General features: G+C 45.7%; 1 protein-coding gene across 1 annotated transcript in view; it reads left to right on the plus strand.

Moving 5' to 3' along the window:
• The window catches only part of GNA14 (G protein subunit alpha 14), a 223,383-nt gene extending 198,364 nt beyond the window's left edge, over positions 1 to 25,019 (plus strand). Inside the window, exons 3-7 of the mRNA XM_012435583.3 lie at positions 13,634 to 13,788; positions 16,721 to 16,849; positions 19,158 to 19,287; positions 22,397 to 22,550; positions 23,941 to 25,019. Coding sequence (XP_012291006.2) covers positions 13,634 to 13,788; positions 16,721 to 16,849; positions 19,158 to 19,287; positions 22,397 to 22,550; positions 23,941 to 24,131 — 759 coding nt within the window. The 3' untranslated portion in view covers positions 24,132 to 25,019. The remainder of the gene's footprint in view (positions 1 to 13,633; positions 13,789 to 16,720; positions 16,850 to 19,157; positions 19,288 to 22,396; positions 22,551 to 23,940) is intronic.
• Positions 25,020 to 25,142: the final 123 nt, after the last annotated feature.

Here is a 25,142-nt window from a genome sequence, read left to right on the forward strand (position 1 = left end):
TCCTGTACCCCCACTCCATACACAGAGCCGTCTTTGGCAAGCACAGGCAGGAAGCCCTGTTTGTGGCAGCAAGAAGGGGAGATGTAGCCCCTTCTCCTTCCACCCATCAGGCCACCCCTAGTGGGAAGTGCTAGTCAGCCCAACCCTTCACTCATCCCCAGTGGAAATGTCTCCTTTCCTTTGAGCTCAGCATTCACGTGGGGCTCTGTGTCCATTCCCACTCAAAAGGATAGCTGGAATTCTGAAATCCTCAGGGTTAGGACCTGTTTCTATTCCCAGCAGCCAGCCCTGGATCAGGCACGAAGCAGGAGTGTGACGCTGTGCACTGAGTGGTGAACGAGTCTGCCTGCTGAGTGTGGGACATTTAGGTCACCCCAACTGAAGCCTCAGCTACCTCTCCCTGGACCTAAGGTGATCGGGGATTTTGCTGATACATAGAATTGAGTGGACTGTCACGGAAGCTCTTGTGTGTCAGCGAATCAGAGTTTCACAGAGTGCTGGGAACGGTGGCCTCATGACAGGGACTGAATCATGTTTGCTGCTGGAACTGCAAAGAAGGCGCTGGAAGGGTTTCTGCTGCATGTCTGGGGGAGAGCCTGACGTCCCTGTAGGTCAGCAGGACTGGCAGTCAGGGAGAAAACGGGGATGCAAAGCTGAGAAGAGCAAGGGCAGCCTGGAAATGCAAAGACCAAGCAGAGCCCACAAAAGCCAAGTGGATTCCGGGGGATGAGCTGGAAGCCGCGCATGCCTCACCACCTCCATCCTGACGGTGCAGGTGACTTATAGCAGAAGCAGCTGGCACCCTTGGCCACAGATCTGCACGTGTGCCTGCCCCAGGATGTGAAGAAGATCCAGGCAAAAGTTAAATGTGCTGAGGGCACCTGCGAGGTTGACCAGTAGATCAGCTGGACTTTTTTTTCTTTTTTTTAAATTTTGCCTTTTTGAGTGCTATGTATTTTTATATTTCTTTTTTTAAAATAGATATATATATGTTTTATTGCATTTTAGGTTTTGGGGTACATGTGAAGAACATGAAGGATTGTTGCATAGGTACACATGTGGCAGTGTGATTTGCTGCCTCCATCCCCATCACCTATATCTGGCATTTCTCCCCATGCTATCCCTCCTCAACTCCCCACCCCACACTGTCCCTCCCCTAGTTCCCCCCAACAGACCTCAGTGTGTGATGCTCCCCTCCCTCTGTCCATGTGTTCTTATTGTTCAACACCCACCTATGAGTGAGAACATGTGGTGTTTGATTTTCTGTTCAGCAAAAGAAACAACCATTAGAGTGAACCGGCAACCAACAGAATGGGAAAAAATTTTTGCAATTTACCCATCTGACAAAGGGCTAATATCCAGAATCTACAAAGAACTAAAACAGATTTACAAGAAAAAAACAAGCCCATTCAAAAGTGAGGGAAGGATATGAGCTGGACTGTTTTTAAGCAGAAGCAGGCCTCTGACTTCCAGACCCAAACAGCAGCTGTGTCCCTCTGTGTCCCTCTGCCTTGCAAATCTCTTTCTGTTTTTTCTGTGGCCAGCCCTGACCCAGAACCCAAACATGGTGGGGCATTCTGAAAAACATCAGTAGACTCAGCTAAGCCAGCACGAGGCCATGCATACCATCTCTCAACTGCATTGTTCACATTCACGTAGCTACAGGTGTTTAAGTATTTTATCACAGGAGCCTTTGGAAAGAGCCTTTTTAGTGAAATACACTGAAGTTTCTGGTTCCCCTCCCCCGCCCAGAGACAGGGTCTTGCTCTGTTGCTCAGGCTGGAAGGGATTAATACAATCATAGCTTACTCTAGTCTCCAGCACCTGGCTCAAATGATCCACCCGCCACCACAGCCTCCAGAGTAGCCGGGACTACGGGCATGCATCACCATGCTCAGCTAATTTGTTTTTATTAATTAATTAATTTTTTAGAGATGTGGTACTTGTTTCGTTGCCTACGCTGGTCTCGAACTCCTGACTTTAAGTGATCCTCCCACTTTGGCCTCCCAAATTGCTGGGATTAATTATGATGCCCAGCCCCCACTGAAGTTTTGACTGATGAGAAGATAGAGTAACTACCTTGGCCCCTCACGCCAACACTCTGTGGCCAGTAAATTCTGTTATTTATTTTTGTTAGAGAAAAGAGGAAAGGAAAGAGAAGGACAAAGATGGTAGTAGAAATAAAGATTTCTGTTGAATCTTGAACTGGGTTTAATAAGCTTTCCATTCTGAGTGCGTGGGAGATGGGACAAGTCTAGGTGGCTTTAGCCCAGTACTTGATATTCAGATGTCTGCAGAGTGGGTGGAGTGAGCTTGCAGGGGCGGGAGGGAGGGATCTGAATCCCTGCTGAGCTTAGAGGTTCTAGAGAAGATGAAAATTGATCAAACGAAGCTGGAAAACCGAGTATTTTACATGAAGTATTAGTAATTCAGTGGTCATTTTTATAAATATTCATGGTGTGTTTTTAAAAAGTATTTATTCTACAGTTACTTTGAATGCATCAAAATGTATCCATAAGTTCAAATTTGCTGATCATAATGTTTGAATTGTCTGTATTTTAACTGAGTTTTTCGTTTACACTACGAGTTAGTGAGAGAGGTATGTTCAAATCTCTGTTTCTGTCTGTGAAATTTTGCTCCATAGATTTTGATCCTATGTTAATAGCTACATAAAACTTTAGAACTGCTGTGTCTTTCTGAATCTTTTTGTCATTCGAAATATCCCTCTCTTCTAGTCCTAGCTATGCTTTCCACCTTGAAGTCTGCTTTTTGTGTGTGTGTGTGTGAGACGAAGTCTCTCTCTCTTGCCCAGGCCAGAGTGCAATGGCGCAATCTCGGCTTACTGCAACCTCTGCCTCCCAGGTTCAAGCAGTTCTGCCTCAGCCTCCCGAGTAGCTGAGATTACAGGCGTGCACCACCACACCCGGCTAATTTTTTATTTTTAGTAGAAACAGGGTTTCACCATGTTGGCCAGGCTGGTCTCGAACTCCTGACCTCAGGTGATCCACCCGCCTCAGCCTCCCAAAGTGCTGGGATTACAGGCGTGAGCCATCGCGCCAAAGTCTGCTTTTATCTTAGTAGAGGGACTTCAGTTTCCTCTGGGTTACTGTTTGCATGCCAGATCTTTTTCCTTCTTTTTATTTGTCACCTGTGTTTGCAGTTGTCCCATCTTCTTATGCTTGATTATTTTGGGTGGTACCCTGGACACATATTTGAAAAAACTATTTGAGGATGAGGAAGATGTTATCTTCCAAACTCCAGAAAGGTGTTTCCTTTTCTTCTGCCAGGTGTCTGGGTGTACTTGATATCCGCGATTGTCATGATTCCAAGCTGAGTTGCGAAACCCTCAGGGCTGCTCTGTGGAATCCCAATGCAGAGCCAGGGGGTGTATGAGGTCTTTTACTCTTGCAGAGCCTTAGACCTCAATCCTTGTCACTCTAGCCCTGTGATGTTGGAAAAAGAGCTGCTTAACCATCAACTGTCTCTTCCAGAGTTGGCAGAAGCCCCAGGAGTAAAGCATCCACATTGCAGGACTCATCTGCTTGGGCGCTGTCTTCCTCTGCGTAGTGGCTTAGCAGTTATTAACTGTTGCATTATTGCGTTTGCTTTCTTTCTTTTTTTTGAGACATAGTCTTGCTCTATTGCCCAGGCTGGAGTGCAACTGTGTGATCTCAACTCCCTGCAACTTCCACCTCCCAGGTTCAAGCGATTCTCCTGCCTCAGCCTCCAGACTAGCTGGGATTATAAGTATGCACCACACACCCAGCTAATTTTTTGTATTTTTAGTAGAGAGGGGGTTTCACAATGTTGGCCAGGCTGGTCTCAAACTCCTGGCCTCAAGTGATCCATCTGCTTTGGCTTCCCAAAGTTCTGGGACTACAGGCATAGGCCACTGTGCCAGGCCTGGGTTAGCTTTCTAATGCTTTCAAGCATATTTGCCAAATGTTTTGTCTGCCGTTTTTAGCTGGCCTTAGTGGGAGAGTTGATTCAAATTTCCTAGCCATCTTCCTTTACCAGAAGGAGAAGTTCCTTTTTATTTTCTACAGGAAAATTTCCTTCCTCTGGCATAGTTAACTGGCGTTTTCTTTATGATTTTATGTTTTGCTCCAGAAGCTGATGATTACAGAATATTGAAATTTTACTTTATAATTTTTGTTTAATAGAACACAGAGTGGACATGTAAAACATTCTGGACACGTAAAACGTGCTGTATAATTCTGTAGTTGTTAAAGAGGGGTGATTTTACAAAAGTCAGAAATGCTATGCTACAAAGAATTTTCTTATTTAATAATATATTTTATCTTAATCTCACTTGTTTTTACAAAGCTTATAGATATTACACATCACAATAGACACTTGAAATAGTAACTTTGTATTATCTATGATACGCATATTCGTCCGTTCTCACACTGCTATAAAGACATACTGGAGACTAGGTGATTTATAAAGGAAAGAGGTTTAATTGACTCACAGGTCCTCATGGCTGAGGAGGCCTCAGGAAAGTTACAGTCAGGGCAGAAGGGAAAGCAGGCACCTTCTTCACAGGCAGCAGGAGAGAGTGTGAAGGGGAAACTGTCAAACACTAATAAAACCATCAGATCTCATGAGAACTCACTGGCTATCACGAGAACAGCATGGGAGAAATCACCCCATCATCCAATCAACTTCCAGCACGTCCCTCCGTCGACGCTTGGGGATAGTGGGGAGTACAATTCAGGATGACATTTGGGTGAGGACACAGAGCCGAACCGTGCCAATATGTTAACGAATATTAACTTTAACAAAACCTTAGCTAGACAGGAGCAATTCCCTCAGGAGGTCTACTGTATATCATGGTGACTAAGTTAATAATAATATATAGTATATTTGAAAATTGCAGGCTGGGCATGGTGGCTCATGCCTGTAATCCCAGGACTTTGGGAGGCCGAGGCGGGCAGATCACTTGAGGTCAGGAGTTGGAGACCAGCCTGGCCAACATGATGAAACCCCATCTGCACTAAAAATACAAAAGTTAGCCGGGCGTGGTGGCAGGCACCTGTCATCCCCACTTCTCAGGAGGATAAGGCAGGAGAACTGCTTGAACCCAGGAAGTGGAGGTTGCAGTGAACCGCGATTGCACCACTGCACTCCAGCCCGGGGACAGAACGTGACCGTATCTCGAAAAGAGAAAAGAGAAAATTGCTGAGGGAGATTTTTAAGTTCTCACCACAAAACAATAAGCCTGTAAGGTAATACAAATGTTAAATGCTTGATTTAGCCATTCCACAATGTGTGCATATATCAGAACACCATATTGTAGCCATAATATATACAGTTTTGTCAATTAAAATATAAGTAGAAATTAAAAATATAAAATTTAACCAAAATGCTTAATGATCTAACAAAGGAACAGGGACTCTGGCTTATTTGGGAAAGTTGGTCTTGAACAGAGAGCTTGGGTCCCTGCTGTCCTGGGGCATTCATTCATAGGGCGGGAACCCTCCCCCCACTTCCCCTGTGGGGAAGATCTGGTAGAGACAGGGCTGCCTGCTGGGCTCTGGGTCCCAGCCAGAGGGACTTATCATGCTCTCGACAGGAACCATGACGGACAGCTGCGGATCCCTGCATGAAACCGGCAGGGTGCCACTTCAGCAGCAGCTCCTTTTACTGTTAGCTGGGAATTTCCAAACGAAACACACACGGAGGACATCTGTTTCCCAGGTTCCCCTGTCAGAGCAGTGAATATGGTGATTTTGTTTGAGAAAGGAAAAAGAGAAAGCCAGTTATGAGCTCAGTTTTGAGAGCCTGGTCATGTTTCTGCATCACTGAGTTTGCTCCTGTAATATTTACTCCTTTCCGATTGATTTTTTTTATTTCAATTAAATGAATGTTAGGCAATTTCAATTCATGATGTTTCTCTAGCCTAGGACTCTCTGTGAACCACAGACAGACCTTTTTTATCCATCTGCCTTTTAGACGCCTCCACTTAGATGCTGGCCATCTCACCTCAAACTCAGTGTGCGTCCCACCCGAGTCACTTCTCCCCCAACCCTGGTCCTCTTCCGACTCTGTCCTCTCTTTCCCTGAGATGAAGCCAGCCTTAAATGCTTTCCCCACAGTGCATGAGGGCCCGTTGTGCCCAGAGTGCAGGTGCCATAGAGGCTGTTTGAATGTGCCCATCAAAGTATCCACACACCTATGGTTGAGCTTCCTGCCAAACCAGAGGGAACTATGCACAAAACTCCACTCTTTTGGGTCATTATTATTATTACTTTTGAGACAGTATCTCTTTCACTCAGGCCGGAGCTCATTGCAGCCTTGACCTTTCAGGCTTAAGCAGTCCTCCCACCTCAGCCTCCTGAGTAGCTGGAACTACAGGCACAGGCCACGATGCCTGGCTAATTTTTGTACTGTTTGTAGAGATGGGGTCTCACCATGTTGCCCAGCTGGACTTAAATTCCTAGGCTGAAGCGATCCTCCCATCTTGGCCTCCCAAAATGGTGGGATTACAGGTGTGAGTCACCGTGCCCAGCCAACGCCATTCTTGTAATACACAGACATTGTTAATGGTCTACGAAAAGTCATTCATTTCATATTCCATATTCCAATTAAAAATGGTATTTAAGTAGAGGTAATGGGGTACTCTCTTTCTCATTCCTCCCTGCCCTTCCTAATACTTGCCCTGGAACATTCTCTGGGGCCTCAGCTGCTCTTTCCACCAGCCATCCTTGTAATGACTTGTGACCGAAGAACAGACCCTTGCTAGGCCATTCTCATTTAGAATGATGAAAGTGACTTCTCTGATCAAGACCTTTTCCAGATATATGGAGACTAAAGAGCACAACCACTAGAGGCAACATGTGATCCTCCGCTGGGCTCCAGGCCAGATGAAGAACATTCCTGGAACAAGTGGCAAACTTTGGATGAGGCCTGAAGACTGGATACTAATGTTGTGTCCATGCTAAGCTCCTGATGTTGATCATTATCCTGTGATTATGCAGGATGATGTCCTTGTTTTTAGGAAATCACAATCAAGTCTTTAGAGATAAAGCGGCGTTGTGCCTGCAACTTATCCTCAAATGTTTCAGGAAGAAAGCAAATGTGTGTGTTGACCAATGTGGGTGTGAAGTGTGTGTGTGTTTGCACACACACAGAGGGAGAAAGGATGCATGACATGGTAAGGTAGTTAATTATTCACATTTGACCAATCTTAAAAAAAAAAAATCGGCTGAGCATGGTGGCTCATGCCTGTAATCCCAGCACTTTGGGAGGTCGAGGTGGGTGGATCACCTGAGGTCAGGAGTTTGAGACCACAATGTCCTACATGGTGAAATGCCATTTCTACTAAAAATACAAAAATTAGCCAGGCATGGTGGCGGACACCTGTAATCCTAACTACTCAGGAGGCTGAGGCAGGAGAATCACTTGAACCCCGGGGGTAGAGGTTGCAGTGAGCTGAGATCACGTCATTGCACTCCAGCCTGGGAGACAGAGTGAGACTCTGTCTTAAAAAAAAAAAAAAAAAAAAAAAAAAAGAAACGGGAAAAAACAGTCTTAACAGGTAGGAAAACTAACCAGGGAGTGACCTCTGAACTTGGAGTATTTCCGGGCCTCTTAGGTACAGTCTGCTCCAAATTCAAGTTCTACAGTTGGGTTTCCAAAGAGGCTTAGCTCTCTGCTTCTTTCAAGCCAGATTCTCCACATTCCCTTCACCTGGCTAAACAGACAATATGTCTTCCTCTCCTGGTGAGGTCTCCTGGTAACCTGAGAGGTCGTACCTATATCTACTCCCAGACTGTTATGGAGAAGCTTCCTTTCCTCTTTACTATCTCGCTGGGTTCCACTTTTTCTCTCTACTAAAAGCGCCAAAGGCTGGGTTTATCCATTGCAACGTGTATCGGCCAGGATCCGTGCAGTAGGTCATGCTGCACTAACTTACGTACTTTGTAAGTTCAACTTACTTAACTTTGTTCATTATAACTTGTGAGTTGATTTCTCATTGATGCCACATATCCAGTATGGCAAGTGAGGGCATCTCTGTTCATTGTAGTCACTTAGGAGCCCTGGGTGATGGAGGCTCCATCTTGCCTCATGCTTCCTAAATCACCACAGCAGATTAAAGGCAGTGTGGTACATTACTCACTCTTTAAAGTTTCTCTCTTTCTTTTTCTATTTTTTGGAGATGGAGTCTTGCGCTGTCACCTGGGCTGGAGTGCAGTGGCTCTGTCTCAGCTCACTGCAACCTCCACCTCCCAGGTTCGAGCGATTCTCCTGCCTCCACCTTCCAAGTAGCTGGGATCACAGGTGTGTGCCACCAAACCTGGCTAATGTTTGTATTTTTGGTAGAAATGAGATTTCACCATGTTGGCCAGGCTTATCTTGAACTCCTGGCTTCAGGTGATCTACCTGCCTTAGCCTCTGAAAGTGCTGGGAATACTGGCGTGAGCCACTGTGTTCCGCCATAAAGTTTATTTCCTTTTTTTTTTAAATTAGACTTTAAGTTCTGGGTTACATGCGCAGCTCGTGCAGGATTGTTACATAGGTATACACATGCCATGGTGTTTTGCTGCATCCATTCCCCCGTCATCCACATTAGGTATTTCTCCTAATGTTATCCCTCCCCAATGCCCCACCCCCTGCTATCCCTCCCTTAGCCCCCCAAATCCCTAAAAGGCCCCAGTGTGTGATGTTCCCCTCTCTGTTTCCCATGTGTTGTTCTCATTGTTCAACTCTCACTTATAAGTGAGAACATGTGGTGTTTGGTTTTCTGTTCTTGTGTTAGTTTGCTGAGAATGATGGTTTCCAGCTTCATCCATGTCCCTACAAAGGACATGAACTCATCCTTTTTTATGGCTGCATAGTATTCCATGTACATGTGCCACATTTTCTTTATCTAGTCTATCATTGATGGGCATTTGGGTTGGTTCCAGGTCTTTGCTACTGTAAACAGTGCTGTAGTGAACATACATGTGCATGTGTCTTTATAATAGAATGATTTATAATCCTTTAGGTATATACCCAGTAATGGGATTGCTGGGTCAAATGGAATTTCTATGTCTAGATCCTTGAGGAATTACCATGCTGTCTTTGACAAAGGTTGAACTAATTTACACTCCCACCAACAGGGTAAAAGTGTACACTATTTCTCCACATCCTCTCCAGCATCCGTTGTCTCCTGATTTTATAATGATTGCCATTCTAACTGGTGTGATAATGTAGTTGTGATTTGCATTTCTCTAATGAGCAATGATGAACTTTTTTCATATGTTTGTTGGCCACATAAATGTCTTCTTTTGAGAAGTGTCTGTTCATATCCTTTGCCCATTTTTTGATGGGGTTGGATTTTTTCTTATAAATTTGTTTAAATTCTTTGTAGATTCTGAAGATTAGCCTTTTGTCAGATGGGTAGCTGGCAAAATTTTTTCCCATTCTATTGGTTGCTGGTTCACTCTAATGATAGTTTCTTTTGCTGTGCAGAAGCTCTTAAGTTTAATTAGGTCCCATGTGTCTATTTTGGCTTTTGTTGCCATTGCTTTTGGTGTTTTACTCATGAAGTCCTTGCCTATGCCTATGTTCTGAATGGTATTGCCTAGTTTTCTTCTAGGGTTTTTATGGTGTTAGGTCTTATGTTTTGCTGACTCACAGCTGCCGGTGTAGCCAGCCCTGCATGGTGATGTAATTGTCATGGGATTCAGGAAGATGGGAGAGGGAAGAAGAGTTTGGAGTCCTGCTTCTCTTGTTACATCTTATGTTTAAATCTTTAATCCATCTGGAGTTAATTTTTGTATAAGGTGTAAGGAAGGGGTCCAGTTTCAGCTTCCTGCATATGGCTAGCCAGTTTCCCCAACACCATTTATTAAATAGGGAATCCTTTCCCTATTGCCTGTTTTTGTCACGTTTGTTAGAGATCAGATAGTTGTAGATGTGTGATGTTACTTCCGAGGCCTCTGTTTTGTTCCATTGGGCTATATCTCTGTTTTGGTACCAATACCATGCTGTTTTGATTACTGTAGCCTTGTAGTATAATTTGAAGTCAGGTAGCACAATGCCTCCAGCTTTGTTCTTTTTGCTTAGGATTGTCTTGGCTATGCCGGCTCTCTTTTGGTTCCATATGAAGTTTAAGGTGGTTTTTTCCAGTTCTGTGAAGAAGGTCATTGGTAGCTTGATGGGGATAGCATTGAATCTATAAATTACTTTGGGCAGTATGGCCATTTTCATGATATTGATTCTTCCTAACCATGAGCATGGAATGTTTTTCCGTCTGTGTGTGTCCTCTCTTATTTCCTTGAGCAGTGGTTTGTAGTTCTCCTTGAAGAGGTCCTTTAGATCCCTTGTTAGTTGTATTCCTACGTATTTTATTCTCTTTGTAGCAATTGTGAATGGCAGTTTGCTCATGATTTGGCTGTGGTCTGTTATTGGTGTAAAGGAATTCTTGTGATTTCTGCACATTGATTTTGTATCCTGAGACTTTGCTGAAGTTGCTTATGAGGTTCAGGAGAGTTTGGGCTGAGACGATGGAGTCTTCTAAATATACAACCATGTCATCTGCAAACAGAGACAATTTGACTTCCTCTTTTCCTAATTGAGTACCCTTTGTTTCTCTCTCTTGCCTGATTGCCCTGGCTAGAACTTCTAATATTATGTTGAATAGGAGTGGTGAGAGAGGGCATCCTTGTCTAGTTCCAGTTTTCGAAGGGAATGCTTCCAGTTTTTGCGCATTCAGTATTGGCTGTGGGTTTGTCATAAATAGCTTTTATTGTTTTGAGACAATTTCCATTGATACCTAGTTTATTGAGAGTTTTTAGCATAAAGGGCTGTTGAATTTTGTCAAAGGCGTTCTCTGCATCTGTTGAGATAATCATGTGTTTTTTGTCTTTGGTAAATTTTATTTTCAAAAGAGACAAAAGTGCTCACATTTCCTTCACCCTGAAGTTCAGTCCTCCATTGTGTTCGTGAGAGGGAGAGATAGAAATGCATTCGTCACAGCCCTGATGGTTGTTGCTGCACTGACGCTCAGCAGTTAACCTAAACTTGATAGTGAAACTTAGCAGAGCAGCAGAAGAGGCATGCCCACAGGAAGCAAGGACGCTGAGGGCCACCGGGGCCCAAGCTGGAATTATAGATTGGCCACGCGTCGCCTGACCATCTCCTCCTCTGAGGGACTGCCCCGACCTGCTTTGTGCTTCCACCGTCACCTGCACGGCTTCCGTCTTCCACCCTAGCATGCTTTCACTCTTACTTTCTCATGATTTTCTGTCTATTAGGTAGATGATTTTATATGCACCACAGATGTTTACTGAATGCACATATCAATAGAAGGCACTTATTATTTGCAATAGAAGGCACTGCACTATGTCCTGGGATATAAGAACAAATAAGACATCGGCTCTGCCCTCGTGGCGTTTCCTGGCCTGTGATGAAGACATAGAGGAAAACAGACATTTTACATTAAGAGGGTGGAGCTCAGCACAGCTGACCTGTTTGGGAGGTGAGAGGGTGGCGAGAGGAGGGGAGGACATGGGAGAGAGCTCTCCTGTGCTGCACTGGACAGGCACTGCCCAGGTTCTCTATCCGTCATTCTTGCCAGCCAGGAAGAGGGCTCATGATGAGCAGCACGCCAGTGGGCAGGATTAGAAGTCAGGGTTTAGAGGCTACCAATGTGTCCTGTTTTTGCAAACAAGAAATACTCATTAGACATCTGCTACAATAGTAAAGGCCGATTCTACGTTCATTTGAGTAACACTTTATAATTCAGGTGCCCCTGGAAATCATGGCTCATTTGACAAAAGAGGACACTGAGGCAGGTAACTCGTTGGGGTCCTTAAGAGTCCCAGCTATGCTGTTTATAACTCAGGGAAATCATGGCTCATTTGACAAAAGAGGACACTGAGGCAGGTAACTCGGGGTCCTTAAGAGTCCCAGCTACGCTGTTTATAACTCAGGGTCCTGATTCCCAGTCTAGCACACTTTCCACCGATCCATCTGCCTGGAGCTTGTTTGAGACCCTACGTGCCTGAAGATCCTACGATCTCCAGGAAGAGTTTATATGCACTGTCAGGATGGATGTGTCGATTTCATCACAGTCCTTGGCTTGGATGAGTCAAGTGGATGTGTAAGATCCTCCTTTTCTGTGGCCTGCTGTTGGATAATCATAAGGATGAACAGCGCATGATAAAAGCTACTGTTCGGGGGATGCCATATATACTTGAGATCCCAGCTACCAAGCAGATGCTTTGCTGACTCACAGCTGCCGGCATAGCCAGCCCTGCACGGTGATGTAATTGCCGTGGGATGCAGGAAGATGGGATAGGGAGGAAGAGCCTGGGGCCCTGCTTCTCGTGCCAGGATTCACTTGTCTGCTGCAACTTGCAGCCAAGGAAAGGATACTGAATGTCTGGGGCCAACATGTGGAAATGTTGTGGCTGAGGCCAACCTTACCTTTTCCATTTTCTAAAGTTTGGAAGGATTTCTGGCTCATGCTAGCCTCTCATTGATTAAATGAGATAATGTATGTAGAGGCATTGGCACATAGTACATGGCCAATAAATGGTAACTGCTGTAATAGTAATAATTACAGTAATAATGGCCTCAATTACTGTAGTAATAGAGCAATAATTATTTAATAATCACAGTAATAATAAATATGATAATGTAATCAGTGATATGGGAAGAGGAGCACGTTGGGAGGGGTCTCCCAGTGGGAAGGAGTTGGATCAGTGACGTTAGAGACTAAACGGCAGACTGTGGGGACGCGCTGTACTTTCCCTACAAGTTTTCTGGGAAGCTAAAACTGCTCTAAAAAGTAAAGTCCATTAATTTTTCTATTTTTTGAGACGGAGTCTCACTGTGTCGCCTGGCTGGAGTACAGTGGCGTGATCTCAGCTCACTGCAACCTCTGCCTCCCAGGTTCAAGCGATTCTTCTGCCTCAGCCTCCTAAGTAGCTGGGATTACAGGTGCGTGCCACCACGCCTGGGCAATTTTTGTGTTTTTAGTAGAGATGGTTTTTCACCATATTGGCCAGGCTGATCTCAAACTCCCGACCTCATGACCGCCTGCCTTCGCCTCCCAAAGTTCTGGGATTACAGGCATGAGCCACCACGTCCGGCCAATTTTTTTTTTTAATAAGGAAAGAGAGAACAAAATCCCAGACAGATCATTAGTTGGTATTACTGTGTTTCAGTTCTCTAAAGACAATGTGTCTCCTTAGTGCCTGTATCACGTGGACCGGCTTCCACCACCCAACCCTTGCTGTGCCATTTTAAAATTGCCTCATTGGCTATGCGGATACTCCAATGAGTAACGTGTTAATGAGGAAGTAAAGTTTGCTGGTAGGATGATAGCTCCAGTGTCTCTCTGTTCACCACTGGGTGTTGAACGCTGGCGAAACTGGCCCAGGACGTGGCTGGGCACGGAAGCTGCAGGTCTTGGGCCCTCAGTGGCTCTCTCCACGGAGCTAAGCAGCCACACCATCGCCACTCAGCATGGCTGCAGGGAGTGTCTTGGTGGTTAGCAGCCCCTGGGAGGGTGCCCACCACACCCGTACCTAGCGAGAGCTCTCCAAATCCACAGAGCAGGGCAAGTCTTGTCCCGACACTGCCAATGGGTTGGCTTCCTTTCCTTTGCCTAATGCAAGGTTCTCTTTCCTCTGAGTAGGAAAATGCCCAGATCATCAGAGAAGTGGAAGTGGACAAGGTCACCACGCTCTCCAGGGAGCAGGCGGAGGCCATCAAGCAGCTCTGGCAAGATCCGGGCATCCAGGAGTGTTACGACAGGAGGAGGGAGTACCAGCTGTCAGACTCTGCCAAATAGTGAGTACAGAGCCCAGCCTGGCTGTCCGCGGCGCTTTCGGGCAAGCTGGGCCACACTTCAAAGAAGCTTCTCACTGAATGCTGCTAAAATGCAATGCACAGAGGCAGCGCTGCCTGCCTCCGCTTTTCTGTATCTCTCCTGACCTCTTGGTGCCATCTCTCACCACCTCCTAAAGCTCTCGGTCACTCTTTGGACCGCAGACCTCTCTTCCTGCCGACACCCACCTGTTCTTGCTGTGTGCTAAGCCAGTCGTTTTCAAAGACAGACTCCATCAAATTTGAGGTCCCTTAAGTGGGACCGATCTCCTTTGGAGTGCTGAAATGATCTGATGTGAACAAGGAATACACTTGCTTCTAGCATCTCCTTTCCTCCTGTCTATATCCCTCTGCCTTTCTGGTTTTCCCCATCAGAAGACAGCAGGTCCAATTGCCCTAAACTCTAAAGTCGAGTTTAGAGCAGCAGTGCCATTGGCCCGTCGGCTGCTGATCTGGTGCTGCCCTCTAGTGGCACAGATAGGAGGCTGCGCTCCCAGCACACACAGGAAGCTCAATCCTTTGTTCCTGGCCACTTGCAAAGGCCTTACACACTGGATTTTGGATCATACAGCTCAACTTTTAACTCGTTAATCAATGAAGGTAAAAAGATTTCTATTTAGATGGCCCAGCATGCAAACTGTCCCATAGACGTGACAGATTTTCACTTTCTTAGGCATTTCCTGTTCATGTCTGTAATCCCAGGGACTTGGGAGACAGGTGGGAGGATCGCTTGAAACCAGGAATCCAAGACTAGCCTGGGCAAGAGAGCGAGACCCCATCTCTGCAAAAAATACAAAAATTAGCTGGGCATGATGGCATGTGCCTGTAATTCTAGCTACTCGGGAGGCTGAGGCAGGAGGATCTCTTGAGCCTAGGAGGTTGAGGTTGCAGTGAGCCAGGATTGCACTGCTGCAGTACGGCCTGAGTGACAGAGTGAGACGCTGTCTCAAAAAAAAAATTAAAGTAAGTAATATCCATGCCTCCTTCAGTCTGGTCACTGGGCAAATAGTTTGATATGGGTCCCTCCTGAAGTGGCAATGACTCCTGCTTCTACAGCTCAACTCTTTCTTACCTGTCCCATATCACCTTCCATCCTCTGAGGGCTCAGAAATCCCTTCCTCGGACCTACCTCCTTCCCTTTGGATGCCACTGTTGCCCACTGAGCAGGCATTGGGCTGGACAAGGCATTGGGCAGGAAAGGAGGCCAGAGGTGTCACCTCCTATGATTTCAATGACCTTCCTTTGGTGTTTGTCCCAGGCTGAGAGTTGAATGTCATTAATCCAGGTTGGCACAACCAATCTAACTACAGGAATGTTTAGGTGCAACAAAGCATCAAGGCAGGAAAATAAAGAAACCCCAATAAGGTGTTAGATCGGCATCGAGAGCTGGAAGAAAGAAAGTGCCAAAGAGGAGGGCCTGCCTTTGACAGCTTGAGGAGCCAGGAACAGGCATGACGTTCCTGAGCCATACCCGAGGCGGCCTGGGTTACCTGCCTCTGTGAAGGCCCTGGGGATTGGCTAGGGCTCTTGACATAGATCATTTGGAAAAGACCCACCAGACCTGCTACAGAATTCAGTGTAACCCTGAAAACCACAGGGGCAAGGCCATTGACGTGGACAAGGGGCCTGGGTGGGGTGGTGATCAGAGCTGCCACAGAGAAAACAGCCTCTCCTAAACCCAGCAGCCCAGCCTTCCAAACCGGCAGGACTCAAGGTGCTTGCACATTTTCTCCATCTGGGTCAGCCATTTTCAATCCCTCTGCTAGAGATGTCTGCTGATTGGATGAATGTGATGAGTGCTTGCGATGTGCCGGGCACTGTGGTGAGGGCTGCAGGTATTACACAACCAATGCTCTCTGCTCTCAGGGAATGTACAGTCTGGTGGAGCAAGTCAGGTATGAATCAAATAATCACACATCAAAGTACAGCAAAAGCAGTGATAAGCCCTGGAGGTCATATTTGGGCAGGAAGGTGGGTCATGGAAGGCTGCCCCAGAGCTTTGCTTCTGGAGCTGAAGGCATATGGTGAGCAGGGTTTGCCTGTGGCCACTTGGTTAGCCTCCATGCAGGCCTGCTCAGCCCCGATGCTGTGCTGGGACAGGGAAGGGCCGGCCTTAGCTTGCAAGGCTCTCTGTATCTTCCCATTCTTTTGCTGGCGAGGGCCTGAGTTACAGTTATTTTACCCATGTCTTTTAGAAAGGCCCTAAAGTTTTTTTTTTTTTTTTTTTTTTTTATAGGATTCGCTTATTTTACTACAGAAAAAAAAAAAAATGATGTTTTAAGCTCAGGGCTTTAATATATGGCCAAAAATAAGTTAACGCAAGTTTGGGGTTATTTTAGGAGATGTTTAGTTTCCCAGTGTCTTCAACAGGAAAACTTTTTCCTGTTGCTGTTGTTTTGAATTTCTCCTCGGCCTGTTTTACGTCTGTGCATTTTCTTACAAACTCTATTTAATTCACTGAGCAAAGCTTTAGAGAACAGCACCTCCATTATATAATGTTCTTGGGCGAGGGCGAGTGGGAGGGAGAAGGGCCTCTGGTGGGAGGATGACAGATGGGGCGTCGGAGACAGCCACTTCCAACATCCTGGCCCTTCCAGCCCCACTGTCTCCCTCCCGGTCAAATAGCAGCGACGGAGCTCAGAACCCAGGAGGAAGAGATGGAGTGCTCTGCAGATGTCCCAGAAGGCTCTTGAAAGTGCTTCTGACCCATATTGTCTTCAAAACAGTCATAGGAAGGACGGAGAAGCCTGGCCTGGTGCTGGCTCTCAGGAAAGTCATTGTTGGAATTCATGTGTCTGTGTGGGGCCGGCTGTGGGTTGGGGTTGACTTTCTTTGAGTAGGATGGACTTTTCCCTTCGCTAAAAGGAGACTCAGTTCCCTGTTCTCTAATACGCAGTTACCTGACTGATATCGATCGCATCGCCATGCCATCATTCATACCCACTCAGCAAGACGTGCTTCGCGTCCGAGTGCCCACCACCGGCATCATTGAGTATCCGTTTGACTTGGAAAACGTCATCTTCCGGTAAGTCTGTCTCCCTGTCATACCATGAAGAATCTGCCCAGGATTGGAAGTCCCCAGGTGCATTCTTAAACATGTTATTCTTAAGCAGGGATTATATCTCTTAGAATAGAGTGACGCTGTCTGCCACGGGATATTTAGAATTATGGTATGTCTCAACCCTAGAACGGAGAGGAAGCCACCTTCCTATTACCCTTGGAGAAGAAGGGTTTCCTTACTGGAAACTGGAATGATTCTTATGTGTAACACACACACACACACACACACACACACGCACACAAAGTGTATACTTCTGTATCCCACAAATTGAATATAAAAATTATCGATGACTTTTCCCTAAAGTTGAATAATGTTTCCTTTCTCCTCTATTTCCTTCTCCAAGATTTATCCTTAAAAAAGAAAACTAAGAATTAACACAAAAATGTGTATTAAAACTGTGAAGAGTAATATATACAAACAACAGCTGTGTAAAAATATATGCATTTCCACTAACAAATACAGGAAATACCTTTAGGATGCCTTAAGTGACCCTTCACTGCGTTTAGTTATGGTAAAAACTGACTGAATAATAATACAGGGCACGTATGAAGCACCGCACATTTCGAAGCACTGTTACATCCATTATTTCCCTCGTTCTTCCTAACAATTCTTACACACGATTTTCCAGTTGAGACCACACACCAGTCCCCCCACATCCAGGTCCTGTCTGATCCCAGTTCCAGCTCAGTGCTTCTCTATCCAGAATTGCTGGGTTTGGAGCACCCTTGGGTGCAGCCCCTCGGTAGATACCGCCATCTGTGTTAGCATAGCCCTGATTTTAATAGTAGCCCCCTGTGCCTGTGTGCTTGTGAATTTCTCTAACTCTTTTCACAATTAACTGCTTTTTGCAATGTCCAAAACCTCTCAGAGAGGCTCCCAAGGGTTTTGTTTTGTTTTTAAAAATACTTTTATTTCTTCTAAGTTTATCCTTCTTGGACTGTGACGAATGGATTTTGCATCACTTTCTAGAGGCCGGTGAATGGGTTTAACATCACCAGCAGGGAAGTCTATTACTTTACGACTCAGAGCACCTCTCCTAGTGGGAGACTTCTGGCTGAAAAATTCCGATCTTTGAAATTGAGGCCCTTATAGAATGGCTTCTTTAAGCTCAACCTTTTGACGATTGCAGTGTCCCTTTTCCATATCAGTTCCCTGCTGTGAGGTGGGGTAGCCAGCCATCAACACACGTCACTGTGGGAGTGGCTGCACCTCCAGGACATGGTTCAAGGACAGGATTGAATTCTCCGTTTTCTTTCCTGCACTTTTCTGGACAATGGTTCTGGGTGGTTGGCCTGTGGGCCACCTAACCACATTGCCCCAGTGTCTTCAGGGACGGGTGTGTATGTGTGTGTGGTGGGGTGGTGGGGGAGGGGTGGTGAGGGAGGGGTGGGTGGGGGTAACTCGGCAGCTGTATCTGGTCCATTATATATTTTCTTTGGTGTTATTAAAAACATCTTTTTGAGCTAACTTGTTTAAAAGTTGGGATGTTTCACTTAACAAATTGGATACCTCGTTTATCCTAAAAAGGCAGAGGCTGTGGTCAGTGAGCCTGCACTTTGCTCTGCAGAGCTTGGCTGCAGGTGCACGGCAGGCTTCCCTGTAGACAGGGCCCCTGGCTGTTGTGCGATGTGTTTTGTACTGTGGGGAGCTCACTTGACTCACTCCCTTAAACTGCCTGATTCCTGGAGCATTGGAACTCATGATCCCTGGGCTGGGAGTTGCTGAAATCTTTCCCAGAGACACAGGTAGACGCTTTGGATTTCCGTACTGGACAGAGGACACTTGCAGGTTTTTATAGGGAACAAGAGGCAGCATCCAGGGACTGCAGAAAGGATTTATGGGTAAATTAGAGGAGCCAGGAAGACAGAATAGGCTCAGGTCCTGAGGCCAGCCTGGGGAATCTGGAAGACAGCTGGCCAGTCTGTTCCTCTTGTGTCTGGTATCCAGGGCCTCTACGGTGGTTGTCACAGAACACAAGTGGATACTTGCGTTTTCTGCCTGGATACCATGTCCCCAAGCAGATTCCGAGTCACCTCTGCATGTCTTCAGAAACATCGTTTACGTTCTGTGACTTCTTTGCTAGGAAACAGCCAGTGGTCCCTCATTGCTTAAAGCAGCAGCAGCAGACATTTGAAAACTTAGGACCTCTTTCTCTCTTAGAAATTACTGATAACCCCAAAGAGCACTGCTTTCCATGCTATAATAATTCATGTCTTTTCCCCAAAGTGTCATGTATTCCAGTCTTTGAGGGATCTGTGTTTCTATACAACAGGATGGTGGACATTGGTGGCCAACGATCTGAAAGGCGGAAATGGATTCACTGCTTTGAGAGTGTCACCTCCATAATTTTCTTGGTTGCTCTGAGCGAATATGACCAAGTCCTGGCTGAGTGTCACAATGAGGTATGCTGGGCGGGAAGTTTAGGTAGCTGTGGAAGCCAGAGCCCTATCCTGTGGTGTTTTTTTTTTTTTTGAGATGGAGTCTTGCTCTGTAGCCCAGGCTGGAGTGCAGTGGTGCGATCTCAGCTCACTGCAACCTCTGCCTCCCGAGTCCGGTTCAAGCAATTCTCCTACCTCAGCCTCCCAAGTAGCTGGGATTACAGGCATAAGCCACCATGCCCAGCTAATTTTTGATTTTTTTAGTAGAGACGGGGTTTCACCATTGGCCAGTCTGGTCTTGAACTCCTGACCTCGTGATCTGCCCGCCTCGGCCTCTCTGAAGTGCTGGGATTACAGGCGTGAGCCACTGCGCCCAGCCTCCTGTGGTTTTTAATAAGTCAACCAGGTCAGGAAATGGACCCTCGTCATTGCGTTAAATGGTCTTGCTATTCAAAGTGTCATCTGTTGACCAGAGGCACAGGCATCACCTGGATAGCTTGTTAGGAATGCAGTTTTAATCAACCCAGACCGATGACATCGGAATCTACGTTTTAACAAGACCCCAGCTAATTCAAATACATATGAAATATTGACAATCACTGGCCTGGAACCCGGGTTCTGAAACTTAAATGCACACTGGGATTCACTGAGGACTTAAAGAAAACCTGGTGCCTGAGTCCAATCTCAGAGATTCTGATTTAATTGGCGGTGAATGGGGTCTGAGTGGGAGGATGCTTAAAAAGCACCCAGGTGAATGTACTGTACTGCTGAGGTTGGAAACTATTCAAAAGCCTAGGTTCTCATCCTTGGTGACATAGCAGAATCCCTTGGTGAGCTTTTTAAAAATGCCATCTCTCAGCCAGGCACAGTGCCTCACGCCTGTAATACCAGCACTTTAGGAGGCCAAGGCAGGTGAATCACAAGGTCAGGAGTTGGAGACCAGCCTGGCCAACATGGTGACACCCCATCTCTACTAAAAATATAAAATACTAGCTGGGCGTGGTGGCAGGCACCTGTAATCTCAGCTACTCGGGAGGCTGAGGCAGCAGAATCACTTGAACCTGGGAGGTGGAGGTTGCAGTGAGCTGAGATCACACTGTTGTACTCCAGCCCAGGCAGCAGTGCGAGAATTTGTCTTAAAAAAAAAAAAATGCCATCTCTTGGACCCCACACTAAAAATTCCAGTTGAGTGGGTTTAGGTTGAGGCTGCTTTTGTAAGCGCACCAGGGATTCTTGTGCAGCACCATCTCTAATATACTTTACCTGGGCACAGGCTTCCTAACCTCCATAGGCCCATGGCGCTCCCAAATTAGATCCCTAGCAGAACTGGGATGGGCAGTGCTGCTAGATGCTTGGAGCTGTTCTGGGGCTGCCTCGGATTGCATTTGCCTTCCCTTCCCCAGGGAGAGACCCCCTCAGGGCAGCTGGGATGGATCCAGCCTGGTCAGGCACGCAGTGTCCCCACAGTGCAGCCATAGCCTGGCTGCCTCCAATTCCCTTAGCGGCAGCTGTCCTGACAGTGAAGAGACCATCAAAGCCGCTTCTGCGCCGTCAGGTCGGGGTTAGTTACGGTGGAATCCTCATGTCCTCATCATCCTTTCCCCTGAACTTGCATTAAGACCTCGTGACCCTTTAGAAAAATGTCTCTTGTTTCCAAGGCATGAAAGTAAATCAATAAAGGACTCGGTCTGGATTAGCCAGTAGCTGTGAACAAATCGGAGCTTCTATTTCTTGAGAGCAGACTTTTCTCCGAGGAGCACAGCTTATATTACCTAATTAGTGCAGGATTAGCCCATTTAATTGTCATTGTGCAAAGAAGAGAAATCTTGGCTGCCGCCCAGCTCTCCCAATTGGAGATTTTTTTTTTTTTAAAGACAAGACATTCAGTTATCAATATAAAAAATTTGCTGCAAATTTGTTTCAGGAATTACTTGTGACGTTCCTCAGATTAGTCAGGTGCACAAGGGACCAATATCTCAGCCCAAAGTGCTTAGAAATTAAACATTTTCTCCTAAAAATCACAAAATATTTAGAGAAAAATGAAATGGCTGCCACTCCAGACTTTCCCCTTCTGGTTGTAGATAGATATGTATTATATCTGTATACTGTCTGGGAATCTTTCACATATTGTGTTTCCCTGGAGATCATTATCAATAAGATCATGGTAAATTTCAAGGCTTTAATACATTCCACATCTGAATTCCCCCAGAGCGTACTGAGTGGCACAATGATCCTGGGTGTCTGGAAGTTGTGGGGAAAGAGTGATTTATGGCATGTCCCTCTTGAGTGTGTGTGCTGAGCTTGGATGTTTTCAGTCTGATCCCTTCCCTTCCTACAGGGAAGCTCTTATTTCTTTCCTCTTAGGAATACTTCAGAAAGAGCAGAATGCAATCTAGAACAATTGTTGTCACAGATAAGATTTGTTTGTGCCCTGTCTGCTCTCAGTAAATTAGGAGCATTTAATATCTTCCTGCCAATGTCCAACGTTTAGAAATTATTACTTTCTACCTAATCTTCCCCAGATCCCACTGTTACACAGGCATGGGAAAGTTATTTAAATGTTCTGAACAGTAACAGTATGCTCACCCATCAAACGGGCCACTGCTCTGCTTGTGAAGTGTGACGCAGAGTGGGTGGTTGCCCGGTAGCACTGGCTCCGTCTCTGCCAGTGTCAGTGGCCTTGCTGAAGAGCCTCGTTGCTTCACTGCTGAGGCCCAGTCTGGAAGCCCATCAACAACTGAGATGGCCATGTCAGGTCTGAAGCTGGCACTTCCCGACTTGGTAATCCCGATCACGTGACAGAAAACTTTTGTCAAATGTGGGTAGGAACATTCCTTTTCCAAGTTGCACCAAAGCCTTTCTTATTTCCTTCCATGTGAGTTTTGGGCTGGAGAAGAGCTGGGATGCTACAGATGAGGGGAGCCCGAAGGGGACAGTTAGCAAGAGGCTTGGGCGGGGCAAACAGAAGCAGGAGGCCTGGTGCCTGGGACCCCACATGCTCACCAGCTTCAGCAGACAGTGGCCCAGGGACTGCAGCAGGACAAGAGAAGAGATGGATGGACTGGCAATGTGCCATGTTGTTTCCAAAATATTTTCTTTCTACTTCATCCTGAGTCCCTTGTGTTTCACTTAGAACCGCATGGAAGAGAGCAAAGCCTTATTTAAAACCATCATCACCTACCCCTGGTTTCTGAATTCATCTGTGATTTTATTTTTGAACAAGAAGGATCTTTTGGAAGAGAAAATCATGTATTCTCATCTAATTAGCTACTTCCCAGAATACACAGGTAAGTGTCTATCTTGCAGACAGTGTTTCTGTGTGGATCTTGTCCTCCTCCCAGGCAGCAGTCCAGAGTTAGCACGGCTCACAGGGGCCTTCCTGTCTGCCTGGAACAGCCTCTCCCCCCATTCCCACCTTCAAATGGAAGCGCCGGTCGCACCGTTGCGTGTTCTCACCGCAGCACCTCCACACGTGCCTCCCTCAGTGCTTGGGATACCCTTGCCAACTCCTTTAGCCGACTCCACGTTGTTCTCCGAGACCCAGCAGAGGTCTCCCCTCCTCAGGAGTCTTTCTGGCCTCCCCTGCCCATCTGGTCTGCAGTAGGGGTGCCGCCTCCTTTCTGCTCCCTCGGCGGCCTGACCCCCGCTTGCTCTCCTGGCCACATCACGCTATGTCATATCCTCTGCTCACTCAGCTCTCTCTCCAGTGGGCTCCGTGAGGGCAGAGACTCTGCTTCATTTATCTGTGCATTCCTTGGGCCAGTCAGAGCACCTGGTGCTTCTAAAGTGTAGGTTAGAGACACACGGTGGACTCTGAAGTTCTTTATACATAACCTGCCCAGGGCAGGAGTGTCTCATGCCCTGTTGCTAATTGTTTCTGGTACAGGAGGTCTTAAATATTAAGTTTGGCACTGATATTTAGTGGGTTCATGTTTAGCGCTCTTCTTTCCCCTTTTATTAAGCATATTGGCTGTGTAGTATCGCACCCTCAAGCTTTAAAATCAGCCTGATAATGTTAGTTCCTGCATTCTTCCTTTTCTCTCTCCTCGGCTCCGTCCATATGTGTTAGTAAGGATTACTTCTCTTCGAAAGTGGCCCAAATCAGACAAATTGGGTCACTGTTTTTAAACAAATCACTGTAAAGTATAAGTTTTAGAGACCAGAGGACATTTTAAAATATGACTATTTTATGGGTTCATGATGAGACACCATACAAATAATACTCCAGATAAACTGTTCCCTAGAAATAAAGATGGATCAAAGCAGGATCTCAAATAAGAACAAGAGTACATTAAAAATGGTTCTTGGGGTGGGGCGCAGTAATCACGCCTGTAATCCCAGCATTTTGGGAGGCCAAGGCAGGTGGATCACCTGAGGTCAGGAATTTGAGACCAGTCTGGCCAACAGGGTGAAACCCTGTCTCTACTAAAAATGCAAAAATTAGCTGGCCATGGTGGCATGCACCTATAATTACCCAGCTACTTGGGAGGCTGAGGCAGGAGAATCACTTGAAACCCCGAAGTGGAGGATGTAATGAGCTAATATCACGTCACTGCACTCCAGCCTGGGCTACAGAGCGAGACTCTGTCTCAAAATTTAAAAAAAAAAAAAAAAGGTTCTTGGGAGGACATGGTGTTAAGTCTGTGTCTTTATTCCTCTCATTGCACTTGTGACCAGGACCGAAGCAGGATGTCAAAGCTGCCAGAGACTTTATCCTGAAGCTTTACCAAGATCAGAATCCTGACAAACAGAAAGTCATCTACTCTCACTTCACATGTGCTACAGATACAGAGAATATTCGCTTTGTGTTTGCTGCTGTCAAAGACACAATTCTACAGCTGAACCTAAGGGAATTCAACCTTGTTTAAAAGCTGCTGCCCACCCCTCCCCCATAACAGAAGACATGATTTTCAAACTCCTCGTTTTATTTGCAAGTGCTTCTGACATCACCAAGCCAGCCCTGTGCCAGGCAGTAAGGACGTCATGCAGGTTGTGGGGACAGAGATGGGTGATGGAACTTGGAAGATATTTGAGTTTACCAAAATACTTTAAAAGTCCTTATGTCCCAAATTGTTTTTATAAGTATTTTCTTGACTTTTGGCTTTAAGATTTTGTGCAGTTTTCAAATTTGGTGTTTTCTAGAATTTTTAAAGGCCACTCTGATTTAGTTTTAAATTTTAAATGTTTAAAAATAGCTATTAAAATTATGTAAGCAAGGAGCCTGTTAGTTTATAGATTATGCCTTGAAACCTCTAGAATTGATTTGGGTGACTTTTTAAAAATAGGAAGGTTAATGTGTTTGAAGCGTTTAATTAAATCTTGTAATTTAGAGACATTTTTGTTTCTCACCTAATGCTGAAGTGTGACTCCTTTAACATGCCACCAAAGATTTTTTTTAAAACAGTGGGTTCTTTTTGTGTGTTAACTCTCTAAGCCAAATGGATATATAACTATATCTAATTTAGCTTTGCCACAATTTGATCACCATGAAGGCAAAGCTGACGTGTAGTAAATGGGCTCTAAAATAGCATATATGTTGTATTGGTGAAAAGTGTGTGTGTATATATACGTTTTTATCCCCAATATATATGACCAGGTCTTGTAAATGTATGCAATGGCTGAAAGTCCACATTGTTTGACAAATGTTGCATAATCCTTTCAAAGTTCTAATGGCCACCACAGATTTGCTGTTTGAATTATGTATGCTGTGCCTTTCTGAGGAGGCTAAGAATATACCATTCTGCTATTGGCACTGGGTTATGCTGTGTTTCTTAGAGCTCATGGTCGACTGATGGTTCCGATCCTAAACAGAAAAATGCTGTGGCCTTAATAGGAACTCAGAAACTTTCCTAAGATTCCTCCTTTCAAGGCAAGTCTGT

The sequence above is a fragment of the Aotus nancymaae genome, unplaced genomic scaffold (assembly GCF_030222135.1).
Source record: "Aotus nancymaae isolate 86718 unplaced genomic scaffold, 86718_ANA_hifiasm-v0.15.2.pri h1tg000041l, whole genome shotgun sequence".
NCBI lineage: Eukaryota > Metazoa > Chordata > Mammalia > Primates > Aotidae > Aotus > Aotus nancymaae.